At 38.0% G+C, this 19,534-nt stretch overlaps 1 protein-coding gene across 12 annotated transcripts in view; it reads right to left on the bottom strand.

Moving 5' to 3' along the window:
• The window catches only part of DGKE (diacylglycerol kinase epsilon), a 29,191-nt gene extending 13,987 nt beyond the window's left edge, over positions 1 to 15,204 (bottom strand). For 4 of the 12 annotated variants that reach the window (XM_077164860.1, XM_077164859.1, XM_077164861.1 and 1 more), the window contains exons 1-4: positions 14,682 to 14,882; positions 13,986 to 14,471; positions 3,022 to 3,181; positions 1,309 to 1,428 (exon numbers count right to left, since the gene is read on the bottom strand). In XM_077164860.1, the coding sequence (XP_077020975.1) occupies positions 1,309 to 1,428; positions 3,022 to 3,181; positions 13,986 to 14,449 (744 nt within the window). In that variant the 5' untranslated portion in view covers positions 14,450 to 14,471; positions 14,682 to 14,882. Of the gene's footprint in view, positions 1 to 1,308; positions 1,429 to 3,021; positions 3,182 to 13,985; positions 14,472 to 14,681; positions 14,904 to 15,076 lie in introns of those variants that run through there. The other 8 variants (XM_077164863.1, XM_077164864.1, XM_077164858.1 and 5 more) reach the window with 7 other exon arrangements.
• Between the last annotated feature and the right edge of the window lie 4,330 nt (positions 15,205 to 19,534).

The raw sequence follows: 19,534 nt of genomic DNA, 5'->3' as shown, positions 1-19,534 counted from the left end.
ATACAACTTTCTGGACAACAATTTTGCAATATGCATAAAAAACATAAAAATCCAAGGACCCATGATATCCATAATTCTGTAAATGATACTCTATGAAAACATCTCAAAAGTCAAAATGTCAAAAACATTTTGTGTGGAGCCTGCCCTGGTAAAGATGATGGAGTGAAATGTTTCAGGCTCCACTCCCCCACAGAAGTTTTGCACAACTGGCAAGAACTGGCAGAATAGACATCGTTCTCAAAGTTCTGTAAAATAGTGAAAGGACTGCAGTAAGAGGGCACATGACAACCAAGACAAATGTTACTTAAAAGTAGTGGGATCCTTTGTTGGTTTGTACAGGTTAGTGTGATGCCCACATATATCCCAGAGTAATTTGGGCAGAGAATAAAAAAGTATTTGCAAAGTCCCCTTGGGGGATGGGAAGAAAGGAGGAAATGTTAAACTTCCTCATCTGGGGAATTCCTGATATTCTTGTAAGCAGTGTGGACAACCAATTCCATTGGCTGAGTGCTTGATCTTGGGGCTTGCCCCTATGAAGCTTATTCTTGAAAAGGAGAGGCTAAGCCTACTGATAATTATGTCTGAGAGTCACCCCCCACACAATTACATCATTTTTCATTTGTCTGTGTTCTTTCCATTAATTGTGCATTTGATTTTGATATTGCTGTAACAATAATATAGATATTAATTTGCATTCCATTTTCTTAACGGTATAAACATTTTTGAGCGTACACATGTTCCTTGTCATTACATATTTTTAAAAAATTTTGATATCATTTCAAACTTACAGGACAGTTGCAAAAATAATACAAACCCCATACAGAAAACTAACATGTATCAGTAGTTTCTTTTTTTTACTGAGTAGTACTCCACTGCATGCATATACTAGATTTTGTTATTCTACTCACCAGATGAATGATAGATCATTGGGTTGTTCCCACTTTTTATTATGAATAATGGTGCTATGAACATTTACATGTAAATCTTTGAGAGATATATTTTTTATTTCCTCTGGGTAGAAATCTAGAAGTGAGATTTCCAGGTGATATTATAAATTTGTTTAACTTTTTAAGAAACTACCAATCTGTTTTCCAAAGTGACCAATGTATTATTCTACATTCCCACCAGCAATGCATGAAGATATTTGTTTCTCCACATCCTTGAATGCCTTGATCCTTTTGTAATTATTTTTTTTCCCTTTATTCAGGTGATTAGTGACTTAAAGCACTAGCAGTCACTGCATTTTAGGAAAAATAAGAAGCTAAAAATGAAAATTAGTCAAGTAGATAAGTTTTATACTTTAGTTACCTGGACTGGATTTAACAGGATCCTAAATTCTCCCAACAGGCCTTCTCCCATGTTAGTTCCACTACGAGAGTTGGCCAGGATTATTAATGGAGTCCAATGCTTTCCAAGCTTAGAAGCTAGCTAAAATAAATGAACATGAATGAAAAGAGTTTACCATCTTAGAGTTATGAAGCACTTATTATTCCATGCTAACAGCAGTGCTATAATGTACTTACAGAAAAGTAACTATACCAGTACCATCAATACAATATAAAAATCAAAGAATTCTAAGAATGGAAAGGGAACTTAGAGATGACCTAATTCAACCTGCACTGTATGTTAATTCTCGTGTAGGATAAGTCATCCAGTGTATGCTTAAATACTCATGAAAGAAGGAACTCACTTATTATGTAGTCCATTTCAGTGCTAAATCAAATTATTAGAAAGTTTTTCCTTAAATTGAGCTGAAAAACTGTCCTTCAGTAAGTTCATTCATTATTCCAACTTTGCTTCCTGAAGCAATTCCATTTGTTTTTCCGTAGAACTGCTATACTTAAACATGTGAAGCACCGTATCTTTCATTAATCTTGTCTCCTAGACTGTATGTTATGAATTCTTTCAACCATTTACATACTGAACACTGATTTTCTCTGATCTCTTACTTTGGTTATCCTTTTCTTGCTGTATTAGCATATTTTAGTTTGTATGCTTTTTGTTTGTTTTTTTAAGTGGGGTACCCAGAATCAGATTCAAGAATCCAGATTTGTACAAAGCCCAGAGTCAAATGAAGTTAAATGTTTATCATAATCTAACCCTTTCTTTCCTCTTCCCTTCTCTTTGTGGATGTAATCACTAATGAAGCTATTTAATTGTTTTACTCTGATTTTCATTCCCTGTGACCTCAGATCGAATTTAAATACATAAGGAGCTGTTACATATTAAAACAGCATTAAACTTAGAGTTAATTTAAAATTTAAAAACATCTTCTTTCTTTGCAGAAATACAATACAAAAATCTTAACTTGGATAAGGTACAATTTAACGTTAAAATAAAAAGTTCAACTATTTTGGCATATTGAAGTGGGAACTAAATCTATACATCTTTATAATCATTCCTTTTACCTATATAAAGACAAAAACTTTTGCATAGCTGCATACAAATATACACACACACTGCAACATGTTACCAACAGTTTTAATATTCAACATTATTTGTGGGAGCATCTATTGTGCAATATAAACTTTTCTCTTGGTATCCTATGTAAAGTTACGAACAGGAAAATTCTAGACAAATGTGAGGAAAATCTGTTTCCTTTTTACCAAAAATAATCAGGATCAGATGTTCCCCGCAAAATATGGCTTTCTGGAACCCACCCTAAAACTACTGAATCAAACACAGGGATTGAGGTGGGCTCAGGAATCTGTATTTTTAAAACTCCCCCCAGTTGATTCAGATGCAGGTAGTGATTTGGAAACACTAATACAACATTTCCACTTTCCTTATCGACACAAAATAACTCAAGAGCCAAGATTTGTGACACAACTGTAAGAGGTTTTATGGCTTAAATAATGGACTTTTATTTTCCCTTTCCTCCTGACCTTTTATCTATATAGTTTATTTTATTCCAGGCCCTGATTCTTTACACACACACACACACACACACACACACAATTTTCTTATGTTGACTTAAATAACTTTCTAGAAACAGATTATAGAAAAATAAACTCTAATTACCATTTCATAATCTGTTTTTTTGTCTTTACGCATTTGATTAATGTAGGTTAAATAACTTGGTGGAATAATGAGGTTTTTGAATTCTCCAAAATCACACTTTTCATTCTTTAAGCTGTTTTTCATGCACTCATCATGTACTGTTTTCTGACACCAAATGCACCTGACCAGGAAGGAAGAAACAAAGGCAATAATTAAATTTAAACATACTCTTCCAGTCTGAAAACCAATCATTTTTGTAAAAAAAAACAACAGTAATCTCATCATGAATGAGCATAAAATCTGGCAAATAAAATATAACTGTATTTGTATAGTGAAAATGGAGTTATAAGGTTTGAATATACTTGGCAGTTTGTATAGTGAAAATGGAGTTATAAGGTTTGAATATACTTGGCAGTTTAATCTAACAGTGGTTCTTAAACTGCTGGAGATCCCCAAGATCTTTTCAGAGGGTCTGTCAGGTTAAAATCATTTCTATACTATTACTAAGATGTTATTTCACCCTCATTCTCTCAGTAGTGTACAGTGAAGTTTTACAGAAAAGATAACATATCATAGCAGACTGAATGCAGAAGTAGATATGAATATTTATCTAACTTCTATTAAGCCAAGGAAATGTACAAAACTGCAACCCAATGTTGTTGTTCTCAGTAAATGTTTATTTTCATAAAAATACATTATCTATGTTAATATGTAAAGAGTTTATTATTGTCATTTAAAAAATAGAAAAATTTATATTTGTTTTAAGTTAGAGTAGAATAAATATCCAATAGTTATAATCCACATAAACAAAAGGTGGTCTAGAACAATGGTTTTATGTATAATTTGTGTTTTGGTTGAAATAGGCTCGTGCATCCTAAAAGTGCTCAAATGCCCTCTTGGCCATGAACTCCTGAAGAGTTCCTCAGAGTCCAGTTTGAATATTTCTTAACTTACAATCATCTGTGAACAACACTTTAGTCAACAACATAAAACAGTCAATCTTTTATTGGCAGTTAATGCAAATATAATTTATATATTTGCATTTGCGATACAGAAAGAAAAAACATTTATATTGAGATTTACCTCTACAATTGTACCTATGCATGAAACAAGTAGGGAATACTGCTGGTGAAGGTCCCTGGTTTCTGTTATTAATCTGCTAAGTATGTAATCCACTCAGAGCTAAGGTAGATCTGACAAAAGCAGGCTAACAGAAAATAATGGTTATAATTAAATGAATTAATAATTTAAAAAGGATAAACACTCTTTCAACCCAAGGTCAACTTTCTTGACCTTCTATTTTAAGACTTTTTTCCTGTTGGATGTTTGGATCTGTCAGGTAATTCCTGCTATTTACTCAATAGTGCTATTAACTGCTGAATGAAGAGTTGTCCGCATAATCTGTTAAAGAGAAAACTGAAATAACTTGTACAGTAACCTCTGTTGATACCTATTTTCAAACTAAGTTTGGGAAACTACAGCTGAAGTATAATACTTTCACATATTGCTCTATCATTAACTTCAAAATAGTATATTATCATAATAAAAATAATCTGAAATAATACCTATTGAATGAATTCATAACAGTTTCCTCTGGGAAGAAAAGTGGGGCTGATATTATTACTCTAATATTCTTTTTGTACTGTTTGAGCTTCTAAAAATCAGAAGATTTTAATGAACTTCTTGCATAAATTTTAAAACTGTACTTTAAGTAAGATAATACCAGCTGACGCTTGTACATTTAGAAAATACAGAAAGACAAAACAAAAATAATCTAGTCATAGTTACTTTTAACATTTTGGTGTATTTTTTTATTTCAGTTTTTTTAGTGCATGTATGTATTGTTTTTCAAAGTTGGGACTATGATACATGTGCATACACACTTCTGAATATTGCTTTTCTTCCCACAATGTATCATGAATATTCTGTCAAGCCATAAAATATTTTTTTAGAACATGGTTTGTAAAAGATACAAAATAAATCACACCATGTAGATATACCACAGTTTATTTAACCCTTCTTGTTGTTTTTTATTAAAAATCATTTGATATTTTTTAATTGTGGGAGGAAAAGTAACATGATGAACAATCTTAAACATATATGAAATTATTTTCTTGAAATCTTAGAAGTCAAGTTACTGGATAAAAGGGCCTACATTTTCCTAAGGTCCTTGATATGCCTGTCAACTGCTTGTTAGCACTGATGGAAGGTGTCCATAATATTTAACACTTACCAATAATGCTCACTAGCACTTAAAATTTTTCCCTGATAAAGTGAAAGGTGAAAAAAGTAGTTTGTTGTTTCAATTAGGAGCTATTTGGTCACTAGATGAGGTTGAATATGTTTTGCATTCTTTTATGAATTCATTCATGTCTTGCATCCATTTTCCATGATTCTTTTTTAAACTGTAGACTTTTTATTTACTTGAAAATATATAGGACAATTACAAAAATAATACAACCCCCATACAATCTCTCTATTCTCCCTGCACCCGGCAATCTATATTCTAGTTTTTGTCTCTGCGAGCTTGCATATTCTCTGATCTTTTCTTTGTACTCACTATAGGGGTTAAATTTAATAATCTGTATCTGTAACATTATTGGCTTTGATATCAGTTTAACTTCAACAGTATACTCAAATTATATTCCACTTCACCCACCTCCTTTTTTTTAGGTAGTTCTCATTACTAATTACATGTTTATACATTATGAGCCCCAAACCATTGATTTATCAACATGTTTTATGCATTTGCCTTGTAGATACACTGTGGGAAGTAAAAGTAGAGTTACAAATAAAAAAATACATTAGTGCTGGCGTTTATATTTACAATGATTTTACCCTCACCAGAGGGTCTTCATATGACTTCATCCAATTGTCTATTATCCTTTCCTTTCAACCTGCAGAACTCTCTTTAGACTCTTATAAGGCAGGCCTAGTGGTGATAAACTCACTCAACTTTTTTTTTTTTTTTTTTTTTTTAAAGAGAGGGAGGAAGGGAAGGAAAGACAGAGAGAAGGAAGGAAGGATGGAAGGAAGGGAAACATCTTTAAACATTTTCTTGTTTTATTATATTTTGTTTGTTTGTTTGTTTTTTACATGGGCTGGGGCCGGGAATCGAACCGGGGTCCTCCGGCATGGCAGGCAAGCACTCTTGCCCGCTGAGCCACCGCGGCCCGCCCCCTCACTCAACTTTTTATCTGGTAACGTCAATCTCATTTTTGAAAGAGTTTTTCCAAATATGGGATTCTTGGTTGATAGCATTTTGCTTTTCATAAACTTGTAACATCTGCACTTTTTACTTACCTAAGACATTAAACTCTTTTCTGTCATATTTGTTGCAAACATTTTTCAGTTTTCTCTTAAGTTCACTTTTTTAAATACTTAAGTTTATTTGATATCAGATCGAGGCATTTATTTTATCAGATTTAGGTATCTCTTTGTGATTTTATTCAAATGCCTTTAAGGTTTAAAGTCCTTTACATTTCCAAATTAGATAAATATTCACATAGTGTTTTTCCCTCACAATTCAGTTTTCATATTTAGTGTCATTAATTCAGTACTTCTTAACCCACTGGGGTTACAGATTATAGCTTCTCATTAAAGTATTGGGCTTTTCCTGATGCTTATCTACCTATGAACCATTGGGCTAAGAACCCATGCTTTAATCCACCTGGAATGCACTTTGGTGTATAATGTGATTCTAACCTTTGGTACATAGAAAACTACAAAACATCGCTAAAAGGAATCAAAGAGGATCTAAATATGTGGAAGGACAGTCCATGTTCATGGATTGGAAGACAAAATACTGCTAAGATGTACATTCTACCCAAAGCAATTTAGAGTCAATGTAATTTCAATCAAAATTCTAATAGCTTTACTTACAGAAATGGAAAAGTCGATCATCAAATTAACACAGAAGGGTAAGGAGCCCCAAATAGCCTTGAAAAGCAGAATGCAGTTGGAAGACTCAATTTCCCAATCTTAAAACTTATTACAAAGCCACAGTAATCAAAACTACATGGTACTGGCATAAGGACAGACACATAGACCAAAGGAATTGAATTGAGAGTTCAAAAGCCAACCTTCACATTTAATGGCCAACTGAGTTTTGAACTGGGAAAGAACAGCTTCTTCAACAAAGGATTCTGGAAAAACTGGATCTCTATTTAAAAAGAATGACGGTGGATCCTTACTTCACACCATATACAAAAAAGCAACTCAACATGGATGAAAGACCTGAATACAAGAGCCAAAACTGTAAAATGCCCTGAAGAAAACACAGGGAAGTATCTTTAGGACCTTGAATTAAACAATGGTTTTCTCAGACTTTTTACCCAAAGTATAAGGAACAAAAGCAAAAATAAATAGTGTGCTAGTTTGAAACTGTTATGTATTCCAGAAAAGCCATTTTCTTTCAATCCTGATTCAATCTTGTGGGGCCAGACCTATTGTTTAGGGTGGAACCTTTTTTTTTTTTTTTAACATGGGTTAGGCACCAGGAATCAAACTCAGGTCTCCAGAATGGCAGGCGAGAACTCTGCTACTGAGCCACCACGGCCTGTCCTAGGTGGAAGCTTTGATTAGATTGTTTCCATGGAGACTGACCCACTCAACTGTGGGTATGGCCGTTTGATTAGATTACTTCTATGGAGATGTGGAGTACCCAATTGTGGGTGTGACCTTTTGATTAGATGAAGATGTGATCCTGCCCACTGAAGGTGGGTCTTGATTAGGTTACTGAAGTCCTTTAAAAGGGGTAACATTTTGGAGAAACCTGAGATACTGATGCATACAGACGGAAATGCAGAATTCCCAGGAAATTAGAGGAGCTGAGAGAGCCAACAGAAGCTAGGTAGGAACCAGAAGCGACATAGACACAGACATTTGGAGTTGCCGACAGAGATGCTTAGAAAGCCAATATAATATAGAAAGCTGAGATACAGACATTTGGAGATACAGAAAGAAAACACCCCCAGGTAAGATGTTTGAAACTAGAAGCCAAAGGACCAGCAAATGCCTTCCCAGCTGACATAAGTGTTCCAGATGCCATCGGCCTTTCTTGAGTCAAGGTAACTTTCTCCGGATGCCTTAGTTGGGACACTTTTATGGCCTAAGAACTGTCAACTTGCAACTTAATAAATCCCCTTTATAAAAGCCAACCCATATCTGGTATACTGCATTCCGGAAGCATTACAAACGAAAACAAATGGGAATTAATCAAAATTAAAAACTTTTGTTCATCAGAGAACTTCACCATGAAAGTTAAAAGACAACCTACACAGTAGGAGAAAATATTTGGAAACCACATATTTGATAAGGGTTTACTATCTAGAAAATATAAAGAAATCCTTCAACTCACAACAAAAGGACAAATAACCCAATATTAAAAGACAACCTACACAATAGGAGAAAATATTTGGAAACCACATATTTGATAAGGGTTTACTATCTAGAAAATATAAAGAAATCCTTCAACTCACAACAAAAGGACAAATAACCCAATATTAAAATGAACAAAAGACTTAGACATTTCTACAAAGAAATGGTTGGGTTTAGGAAGTTAAAGCTTAAAATGAACAAAGTTTCTATTTTGGATGATGGAAAAGTTTTGATAACAGATGGTGGTAATGGTAGCACAACACTGCTGAATGCAATTAATAGCACTGCATTATATATTTGAATGTGGTTAAATGGGTAAAAGTTAGGTTGTATATATTTAACTTGAATAAAAATTTTAAAAAATCCAAGGAGCTGCACAACAAAACAGTGAATCCTAAGTCAAACCATGGACTACAGTTAATAGTACAATTATTAAAATATGCTTCCAATTATTAAAATGTCCTTTCAACAGTACAATTATTAAATGTGACTGTAACAAATGTACCATACCAATGCAAAGTGTTAATAGGGAATTAATATGGGAACATTGCATTTTATGCATGATTTTTTTGTAAATCCACAACTTTTCTAATTAAAAAACAAAGAGGCTCTAACCTTTTTTCCCTCAAAGAGCACTTGTTCCAGCATGATTTATAAAACTATCTTTTCTATCCCCTTTAATATGTAATGCCACCTTTATCACTTATTACATTCTTCTAAATTTCAGTAAAGATTCTTTTAACCAAGATGCTGGCTATTATTAGCATGTGTTCTGTAAAGGTAAAGTCAAATAGTTACTTACTATTTATTCAATATTACGCTTTTCCTTAGAAATACTATATTCAATATTGAGACCTTGCACTCTTTACACTTTTGTAATTAGTATATAACTCAATCTAGATTTAAAACCTAATGAGAAAATAAGAAATTATTAACAATTTCTTGATATTTTAGTTTTAGCAATCATGTCATTGGCTAATTGTTTATCTTTAGTTCTCCCTTTCTTTTTTCCCAATTTTACACTTTGAACAATTTCAAACTTAGAGAGAACTCAAAAAACAGTAAAACACCCTTAAACCGATCTTTCACTTTGATTCATAATTAAAATTTTATCCCATGTATTTTCCCTTTCTCTTGATATAAACTTGTATTTTGCTGAATCATTTGAGAGTAAACTATAGACACTGACACTCCACTCCTCAACACTTTAACACGTATCTTTTAAAACAAGACAGCCTTTGTTTTTTTAAATGTTTTTTCTTGCTTTATAAATTTCTTAGAGTAAACTTTCATATGCCCACCACCTACATTCTAGCATTAATATCTTACTGAAGTTGCGTTATCACATTTCTATTTATCCATCTACCCATCTGTTCATCCATCTTATTTTTGGTCCATTTCCAGGTAAACTGTAGACATCAGAATGGTTCCTAAATACGTCAGCAAGCACACGTATCATTACCTAGAGTTCAATACTGCTTATGGTTTTTTTTAATACAACATTTATATACAATGAAATGCACAAATATTAAGTACAATTAGCTGAGTTTTGACAAGTACACACACTCATGTAACTCGAACCCTTATGGAGACAGAGAACATTACCACCACCCTTGAAAGTCTCTCATGCGAAAATATGGAATGCCTCGTAAATTCACGTCATTCTTCTCTCTGAGCAGGACTGCTTTATTAAAAAAAAAGTTTGGGCGGGCCACGGTGGCTCAGCAGGTAACAGTGCTTGCCTGCCATGCCCGAGGACCCGGGTTCAATTCCCGGCGCCTGCCCATGTAAAAAAAAAAAAAAAAAAAAAAAAAAAGTTTAACAGGGCAAAAAAACCCATGTTAGCAACAATGTTTATGATTTTCTCTAAAACAGAAACTGTTCACAATAGTTTTCTTTTCTTCTTTAGTATGCTGGAAGAGGCAGCTAAATTACATGTGAAGTTGAGATTGTCATTTATGAGATTCACACTAGACAGGGTCAGCAAACTACAAACAGGCCTGCCACCTGATTTTGTAAATGAAGTGTTACTGGAACACAGTTACACCTGGTAATTTACATATTAACTATAGCTGGTTTTGTGCAATAGCAAAGTTAAGTAATTACAAAAGATCATACGGGCCACAAAGCCTAAAACATTTTTGGCTCTTTATGGAAAAAGTTTCCACACCTCTGCTCTAGAAGATGATTTACTATCTTTTATTGTTTCAGATATTGGACAAAACAAACATATATCAATAGAACACAGAGACAAAATTTAAGATCAAAGCCAAGATTTCAGTGGCTAATGTAATTACCATCGGAGAGTTAGAAACTTTCTTTTATTAATCATGGTGCGTACATGGAGGGAAGGGGTGATGGTGGATGTAATGAAAAAAGGCCTTGAAAATTAAAAACACACTTTAAGGTTTCTTACTGACAAATAACATTATAAGGAACAAAGGTGTATTTAATAAATATAATGAACTGTTAAAATATAACCTAATTCTATATTTTAGTCAGAAGAGAGGTGAGAAGAAAAAAGGAAGACTAAGGAAGGAGTGATACAAAACTAGGTGCAGAAATGCATCATGGTGGTTGGATGACCAAGGCAGGAACATATAGAAAAAGGGAAAAAAAACAACAGGAAAAGCAGAATCTAGCACAGTGCAAGGCACAATAGGTAGCTGAAAATTGGAAACTGAAGGAATAAATATAAATTATCAACCCTCAGTTACTATATAGATGTTTTAACTAGGCTGTAGGCTTTAAAATCAATCATCACTTGTCATTACCGCCCTTTGAAATGCTGACTTGTTGACCAAACAATTTCAAACAATTAGAAATGCTAACTTATCGAGCTCTTCACAGCTCATTTAAAAACTTTCCTGAGAACCTGATGCAGCCAAGGAATGAGCCCTCTCCAGATAAAATTTAGAGAGGAACAGTCTGGTCTGTGTTTCACAGTCTGGTCTGTGTTTTAAATAGTTATTTTGTCTCTTCTTTCAAAATATCTCATTTCTACTGAAGGTCAAGCAGACTGTAATCTTGCATAATATTATTGTGTAACATAAATTAGTTTAGAGCACTAAAGAATATGTACAACTTCAGGACATTGTGCTGTCTTCTCCTGGGAATGAATATCTAACACTTCCTAAAGTACAGCGTCAATGTCCTCCATGGGGGATTAAGTTGTGGTACAGAATTCTGGGAACAAACCGTTCAGTAACCTGTCATAACCAGTATATGAGAAAAAGATCTATCAACAGAAACATTCATTGTACTTAATGGGAAGAGCACAAAATTGAAGAGAGAGACTTGTGTTTTTAAAAGGGCAAGAAAGATACATAAACAGATATAGTCAGTTTTCCAACCTTTAGAATTTCCTTAGGGCCAGTTAAAGCACAGATTGCCGATCCCCAGTTCAAGTTTGTAATTCACTGGTCACCAGATAAAAAAGAAGATGCCTAATTAAATTTGAATTTTAGATAGATAATAATTTTTTGGAATGTTTGTGTAAAATATTGCATGGGATATACTTATTCTAAAAAAATTATGCATTGTTTATCTGAAATATTTACCTGGGCATCCTCTATTTTTATCTGGCAACCCTAGGATTTGCATTTCTAACAAGTTTCCAGGTGACGCTGCTGCTGCTGCCAGCCTGGGGACCTTACTATGAGAACCGCTGAGATAGAGGCTATTACAGCATTATCAAGAAGAAAAAGAATGGGGTTGGGGGCTGGGGTGGGAACGTTAGGCAAAGATTCCTAAAGGAAACGACATGAGATGAGTCTTTAAGGATGAGTAGAAGCTAGCCAGAAGAAGGCTACTTTAGACAGAAAGGAAAACCTAGAGAAAAAGCGCAACTAAAAAAAAAAAAGCCTGTTTTTAGGCCCTAAAACCAACTTGATATGGCAGGTCTATAAAGTTTAACGCAGGTGACGGTAGCTAAGACTTGAAAAGGCAGGTGGGATCGAGACAGCATGCATAATGCTGCGTGCCACATGAAGCCCTTGGTTTTCACACTGTTAAGACCACCAGTGTAAGTGATGGGGAGCAAATGAATGGTTTAAGCAGAGCAGAACAGATTACATTTGCAATTTTAGAAAGATTATTTGGGTTGAAAATCAGAAGCACTATGATCATTTAAGGAATGAGTATTTGAAAGTATGGCTAAGATATGTATGAAAGCCATTTTTACTTAATTCTGCACAGATACAAGGAAGGGAAGAAAAATTAACAATACTCAATTTATATCTTCTTTCTAATTAATCCCAAGTCTCTGGCTAAACAACACTTAGAGAGAATTCAGAAATTTATTAACATACACTGGTAACCTAGTTTTCACAGATGCAAAAAAGACAAAGTCTAAATTTTAAAAGTTCCAAATAAAAAAGAATGGTTGCAAACTCTGTATTATTTATTTTTTTAACATGGGCAGGTACCGGGAATCGAACAGGGGTCCTCTGGCATGGCAGGCCAGCGTTCTTGCCTCCTGAGCCACCGTGGCCTGCCCAAACTCTATATTTTTAAAAATATATTATTTTGAAAATGTATTAAGTCTTTAAATCTGATAACATGTAAAATAATATTTGAAAAAAATAGGTGTTGCCCTAACAGTGTCCATACTAATATTTTTAAAAAGATTCTTCTGCCAAAAATTAACAAAAAAATAACTTACTACCGAGTAGTAGCTTTCTATTTCAGTTCTTAAACATGGCTAGGGGCCTTAACATGTTTTGTCTCAGAAAACACAATAAATTGCAATAAGGATGTTCAGACTTGAGGCTGCAACAAGGCTAGGTATTAATATTCCTAGTCCTCTGCTGGAAGTTAGAAATCCTGGCAGCCAGTTCTATTTCACCACTGAGTAGGCACCAGGGACTTTAAAACATAAAATGAATTAAGTAAGATGATCTGCTAAGAAGCACCCCCTTCTGCCAATCTGCGACGTGAGAGAAGCACATCTTTGCCTATTTTCAGACAGTATTTAAGTACACAAAAGTGTTGCCCAATGTGTATGTATAAGCTCAATCAGGGTCACTAATTACCAAAACGATGTCATTTATCTAAAATGCTGAAAGACCATGTGGCAAAAAGAATATCCCAGTGTCCTTTGTGAATATATTTCATTATGTCACCAATACCTGTTTTGGTAAAAGACCCCTGCTTTTTTTTAAAATGCTGTTTTGGAATGACCCTTGTTTACACTACCTATACCAAGGATGAATCAGTTTTGAAGTTCTAGGGGAAAACTGCTATTTCCACACCTCATTTTCCCCTATGTTAAATGGAGGTAATAGTAGCAAAAACTAAAATACAACATACACTGGCTATGAAGCACGCAGCACTTGAGACATCTGGATGGGAGTTAAGAGCCAAATTTTAGTACCCCAAACTGCATATTGGCTGAAGAATGGAAGCTAGAAGCATCATTTCTGCAAATAACTATTGGCAAAAGCTACCCGGCTGGGCAATACTCAGGATATATATTAGCTTGTGCCCAGGAGATGAGCAGTTTAGACCACGTGCGGAACTCAAAGCCAGCCTCCAGTCCCACCCTATGAGATCCTAACTCTCCTGCTGCCCATTCTGGGACCAACCAATACCCACGAAGGCAATACCTGTAATCGCAGAGCTTGGGCTGACTGCCGCACTGCTGCTTGCAAACCACACAGTAACTGCACAGGGGGACGTTGCCCCGGATCCAATGATGCGGCATGGCATCGAGCCCCCGGCTGTCGCTCTTGAGCATGATCTCCTTGCACTGGAAGCGCTTGTCGGCCCTCTTGAGGCAGCCCTCATCCACTCGCAGCCCGCAGCAGTCGCAGAAGGCGCCCTGCAGGATGTGCTGCGCGCATACGCAGCAGTAGGTGGGCTGGCTGAACAGGTCTGTGTCGTGCCACCCGTGCTTGCTCTTGCGGAAGATGTCCCTGCGGTGCAGCTGCCGACGCGACCGCTGGAGGCTACACCAGAAGGTGATGAATACCGGCAGCAGCACCGAGCACAGCGTCCACAGGATCAGGTGCCCGTCCGCGAACAGGCCCGCGGAGGGCGGGCCCGGCGCCGACCGCTTCTCCCCTTCCATCTTCTTTAAGGGCGAGTTCTAACTAGGAAAGAAACGGGCTGGATCCACCTCGGGCTCGCTTTGCCCTCCCCGCACCCTCCCTCCCGCCCGTCAGGGGATAACCAGGGCGCCATCTGTCCAGGCGGCTATGCGCTCTCCAAACGAGCGCACGCATTTATCTTCCCTGACCCCGTCGCGCCGAGGAGGGCTGCGCCCAGCTGTCACCCTCCCGTCCCCTCCCTCTGCATCCAACCCATTTTCGGAAACGCGTTCGGATGCCCAGGACTGCCGCCTTCTCTGCGTCTCGGCGCCGGTCGGCTGCCTGTCACACTGAAGGGCGCAATAAAAATTTACTGACGGGACAAGTGGTTCCCCTGCCACGGAAAGCACGGACCCGCACGGTCCTCGGCACGTGGGCTGCGCGGCGCGGATAACCGTTAGTCCGCCGTCGCACTCCCCTCCCCGGCGCCCAGACACAAACAAGGGGGGGGGGTCTAGCCCCCCTGGGCTCGCGCGCTGCCTCCCGCCCCCGCCCGCTGCCCCCAACCCACCACCCTACCCCCCGCCCCGCCCCGGCCCGGAGCCCCCGCCTCTCCCGCGAGGCCTGCCGCGACCTCGGTCCAATCCCGCCCGGCCCTTGAGCCCTACCTCGCGCCGGAAGGAGGCGCGGCTCCTGGGACCGCTCCGGCTCAGACCTCGGGCAGCTCCCGGGCCACCGCACCACGGGAGCCCAACTCTGGGGTCGGCCCGCGGCGCCGAGCGGAAGCGCAGCGGCGAGGGCCGACGCCAGGCCCCGGGCGGCGGGTGAGCGGCGACGTGCGGCGCGAGCGAGCACGCACGCCGAGCTGGGTAGACGGGGGCGCGGGCTGGGGGCGGGACCCGCGGCGCTGAGCCCCGTAGTTGGGCGACGGGGAGAGCGTGGGGCGAAGGTGTGAGGTGGGAAGGGAAAGAGAATGGGCCTGGGGGGCGGGGCCAAGGGAAGGTGGTAGAGCAGGTCGTGTGGGCGGGGAAAGGGCGTACTGAGGATATGGGGGTGGGGCTTACAGAACATGGTGGGCGGGGTTACAAGGGGGAATGATGGATGGACAGGATGGACCCTGGAGCAACTGAGGTGGGAGCTGGCATGTTTTCGTGTTTTAAAAATATTTGTATTGAGAAATACCCACACCTGTACAGTCCTACCATATTATACAATCAGTGGCTCTCCATATCATCACATAGTTGTGTATTCTTCACCATGATCATTTTTAGAATATTTGCATCACTCCAGAAAAAGAAATAAAGAGGAAAGAAACCCCTGATACATCTCATACCCCTTATTCCTTCCTCTCATTGACCCACAGTATTTCAGTCTACTCAATTTTTACCCTTCATCTCCCCGTATTGTTTATTTTTTATCCTTATTTTTTTTTCTACTCATCTCACCATAACCTGGATGAGAGGAGCATCAGACAAAGTTTTCACAATCACACAGTCACATTGTAAAAGTAATATAGTTATACACTTTTCTTCAAAAATCAAGGCTACTGGAACACAGTTCAAGTTTCAGATACTTCCCTCTAGCTACTCCAATATACTATAAATTAAAAAGGGATATTTTTGTAATGCGTAAGAATAATCTCCAGGATAACGTCTTAACTCTGCTTGAAATCTCTCAGCCACTGGGACTTATTTTGTTTCATTTTTCACTTTCCCCTTTTGGTCACGAAGGCTTTCTCATTCCCATGATGCCAGATCCTGGCTTATCCCTGGGAGTCAGGTCCCATGTTGCCAGGGAGATTTACACCCCTGGGAGTCATGTCCCATATAGTGGGGAGGGCAGTGAGTTCACACGTCAAGTTGGCTTAGAGAGAAAGAGAGAGAGAGAGGCTACATCTGAGCAACAGAAGAGGCTCTCTGGGGGTGACTCAGGCATAATTATCAGTAGGCTTAGTCTTTCCTTTGCATAAATAAATTTCATAAGGGTGAGTCCCAAGATTGAGGGCTCAGTCTATTGAATTGGTTGTCCCCATTGCTTGTGAGAATATCAGGAATTCCTCAGATGGGAAGTTGAATATTTCTTCCTTTCTCCCCAGTCCCCCAATGGGACTTTGCAAATACTTTTTATTCTCTGCCCAAATTCTCTGGGATATATTGGGGCATGACACTAACCTGTACAAACCAACAAAATCTCATGCCCAATTCAAGATACCTTATAGTTATGGTGTTCAATTAAACTGACTATACACTTTAAATTGGATAATGTGCTACCCAAAATATAAATTTTGCACCAAATAAACATCTCTCCCTTTGATCTTGCACAGAGGTTGATGTTTGAAAATATGGGCCATATCATCTTTTACCCAGTACTCTGATTTACCTTAGTCCTACCAAATCAGCTTCATTCATATCTCTAAACAAACTCTGATCACTTTTTCAGCTTTTCTTTTAACAGTAGTTGAATGGGCAATCTTGACTTTCATAGCTTTAGTGCTCTAACTCTGAGTCTTAGGTGTCACATCAATACCCAAAGTTTCAGGTTATGCCCAGGTTATATACAAACAGCTCAGTATCCCAGAATTTAGAAATATCAGCTACAACTCCTAAATATGTATGACTGCTGTAAGAGTTTACAATCTAGGAACCTTTACAATAGGCTCCAACTTGATAACCCATGCTCTCGACTTCAATTCTCTGAGTTTGTATATTATAGTTAATCCATCTGAGTGAGGCATGATATTTGTTTTTTTGTTTCTGACATTTTAGTCAACATACTGTCATTCACCTAGTTGCATGCCTCACAACTTCCTTCCTTCATGCAGCCACTTAATAGTCCATTGTATATAAACACCACAGGGCGGGCCACAGTGGCTCAGCAGGTAAGAGTGCTTGCCTGCCATGCCCAAGGACCTGGGTTCGATTCCCAGTGCCTGCCCATGTAAAAAAAAAAAAAAAGAATGTATAAACACCACAGTTCTCCCTTCCATTCCTCAGTCGTTGTACCCTTAGACTACCTTCATTCATTGTGAATCTTGACTTGAACAGTACCACCATAAACACCACTGTGCAAATGTCCACTCCTGTTCCCATTCTCAGTTCCTTCAGGTATATACCTAGCAACGGGGTTACAAGATCATATGGAAACCCAACCCCTAGCCTCCTGTGGAACGACCACACTGCCCTCCAGAGAGGCTGCACCTTTTAGCTTCCCTATCAACAGTAAATAGCTACTTCACTTTCTCCACATTTTCTCTAGCACTTGTTTGTCTCTGTTCTTTTTTTTTTTTGTATTCTGTATGGCAAGATCACATTTCATTCTTTTACCATGTGAGTATCCCGTTACTGCAGCACCATTTGTTAAATATTTGTTTTGTTTTTTGTTTGTTTGCATGTTTGTTTGTTTTTGGGAAGTGCATGGGCTGGGAATCGAACCTGGGTCTCCCTCATGGCAGATGACAATTCTACCATTGAACTACCCTTGCACCCCCATCTCTGCTCATTTTTAATCAATTTTATTCACACATCAAACAACCCAACCTAAGTAAATAGACATGGCTGGCATAGTTTTAAATGTCAGGATGGAGAAAAACGGCGCTTATGAGAGTGTTACGTATTGAAGAATGGTCAAAAATTGATAAATGTCACCTGCTCTCTTGTTAATTATTTATTAGGTGAACACTGGCAGAAGACTTTACTGTGTGTCAAGCACTGTACAGGCTGTTGGGGATGCCAACTCTCACAGAATGCCTGGCCGGTTTAAATACAAGGAACTAGAAGTGTTTCTTAACCCTGTTTATAATGACTTATTGTATCCCAACTTCCATCTTGGTACCTGTTAGGCAATGTGCTAAGTTTATCACACCCATTTTATGGATGAGGAAATGTGAGGCATAGAGAGGCCGGGAAAATTGCTTGATGTCACACACAACGTTGGTTCCAAGATCACTTTGTTTTAATGTGGTCATCTGAGTCAACTTCAATCTATAGGAAACCATCAAAGAGAGAGTTTCTCTCAGTTTGGTACTTCTCTGAGAATCTTGCCCTGTGGCTCTTGTAAAAAATGCTGAGTTAATAGATCATGGAAGGCGCCTGAGAGCTGCTTTTCTAAGAAGCTCCCAGGTGATGCTGATGCTCCTGATTCCCCACCATACTCTGAGCAGCGAGGATAAGTGCTGAGTCTGGACTATGAAGGAGTATTGAGGTGAAGTGAAAAGAGCATTAGTTCAGATTGTGACGCCTAGGATCCAAGCCCTGTCCTCACACATATAGCCATGTCCTCTTGTACGAGTCAGTTTACCTCTCAGGGCCTCAGTTTCTCCAAATGTAACACCAAAAGACTGGATGAGATCTTCTGGTTAGATAGCTTGCATGAGTGTCATTTGTCTTTTATGAATCCTAGCTGAGGCAGAACCTCCAATGACTTTATTTGAAAAGGTAGCGAAAGAATATACATTTGAAAAGCGAGGGTTGGTTTTTTTTTTTTTTCATTTCTATTATAGAGCAGTTCGAACTACAGAAAGGTAAAAAAGGAAGAAAAGAGAATTACCCATCTTTTACCCTAAAGACAATGTGTTTCAACATTTTGGAATATCTTCCTTCATTCTTTTCTATGCAAACAGTGGCTTGCTTTTTCATATATGTAATTGTGATCATATGGTAGATATATTCTCTATCTGGTTATTTTTTTCATTTGGCATTATAAAATAACTTTTGCCTATTTTTATAAAGTTGTATTTAAGGGTTGCGTAATATTCCATTCTATGGAAATAGCTCTCAGTTTCTGAAACCTGACCTCTGTTGTTGGCAATTCGTTTCTAATACTTTTGTTATTATAAATAACCCCCCATGTTTAGGATTATTTCCTTAGTTTCCCACAATTAGATATAAAGGATATGCAAAGTTTAAGGCTTATGGAAGAAACAATAGTAGTTTCTCTTTGCTAATGCAAGTCATATGGAAAATTTACTCACATAGGGACAGATTAAGAGAAATTACCACACCTGAGGAAAGCACGCATATGAGGCACTAATAATACTTTTTTTAATAGTCAACTTGAGTTGACTGGTTAGTAGGTATTAGGTGCTGTATTAAGTTTATTATCCTCATTTCACAGATTATGGTTTAAAA

Source organism: Tamandua tetradactyla, chromosome 6 (genome assembly GCF_023851605.1).
Source record: "Tamandua tetradactyla isolate mTamTet1 chromosome 6, mTamTet1.pri, whole genome shotgun sequence".
Lineage (NCBI taxonomy): Eukaryota > Metazoa > Chordata > Mammalia > Pilosa > Myrmecophagidae > Tamandua > Tamandua tetradactyla.
Note: the sequence above shows the minus strand (reverse complement) of the source record. Positions and strands in the feature narration are given on the sequence as shown.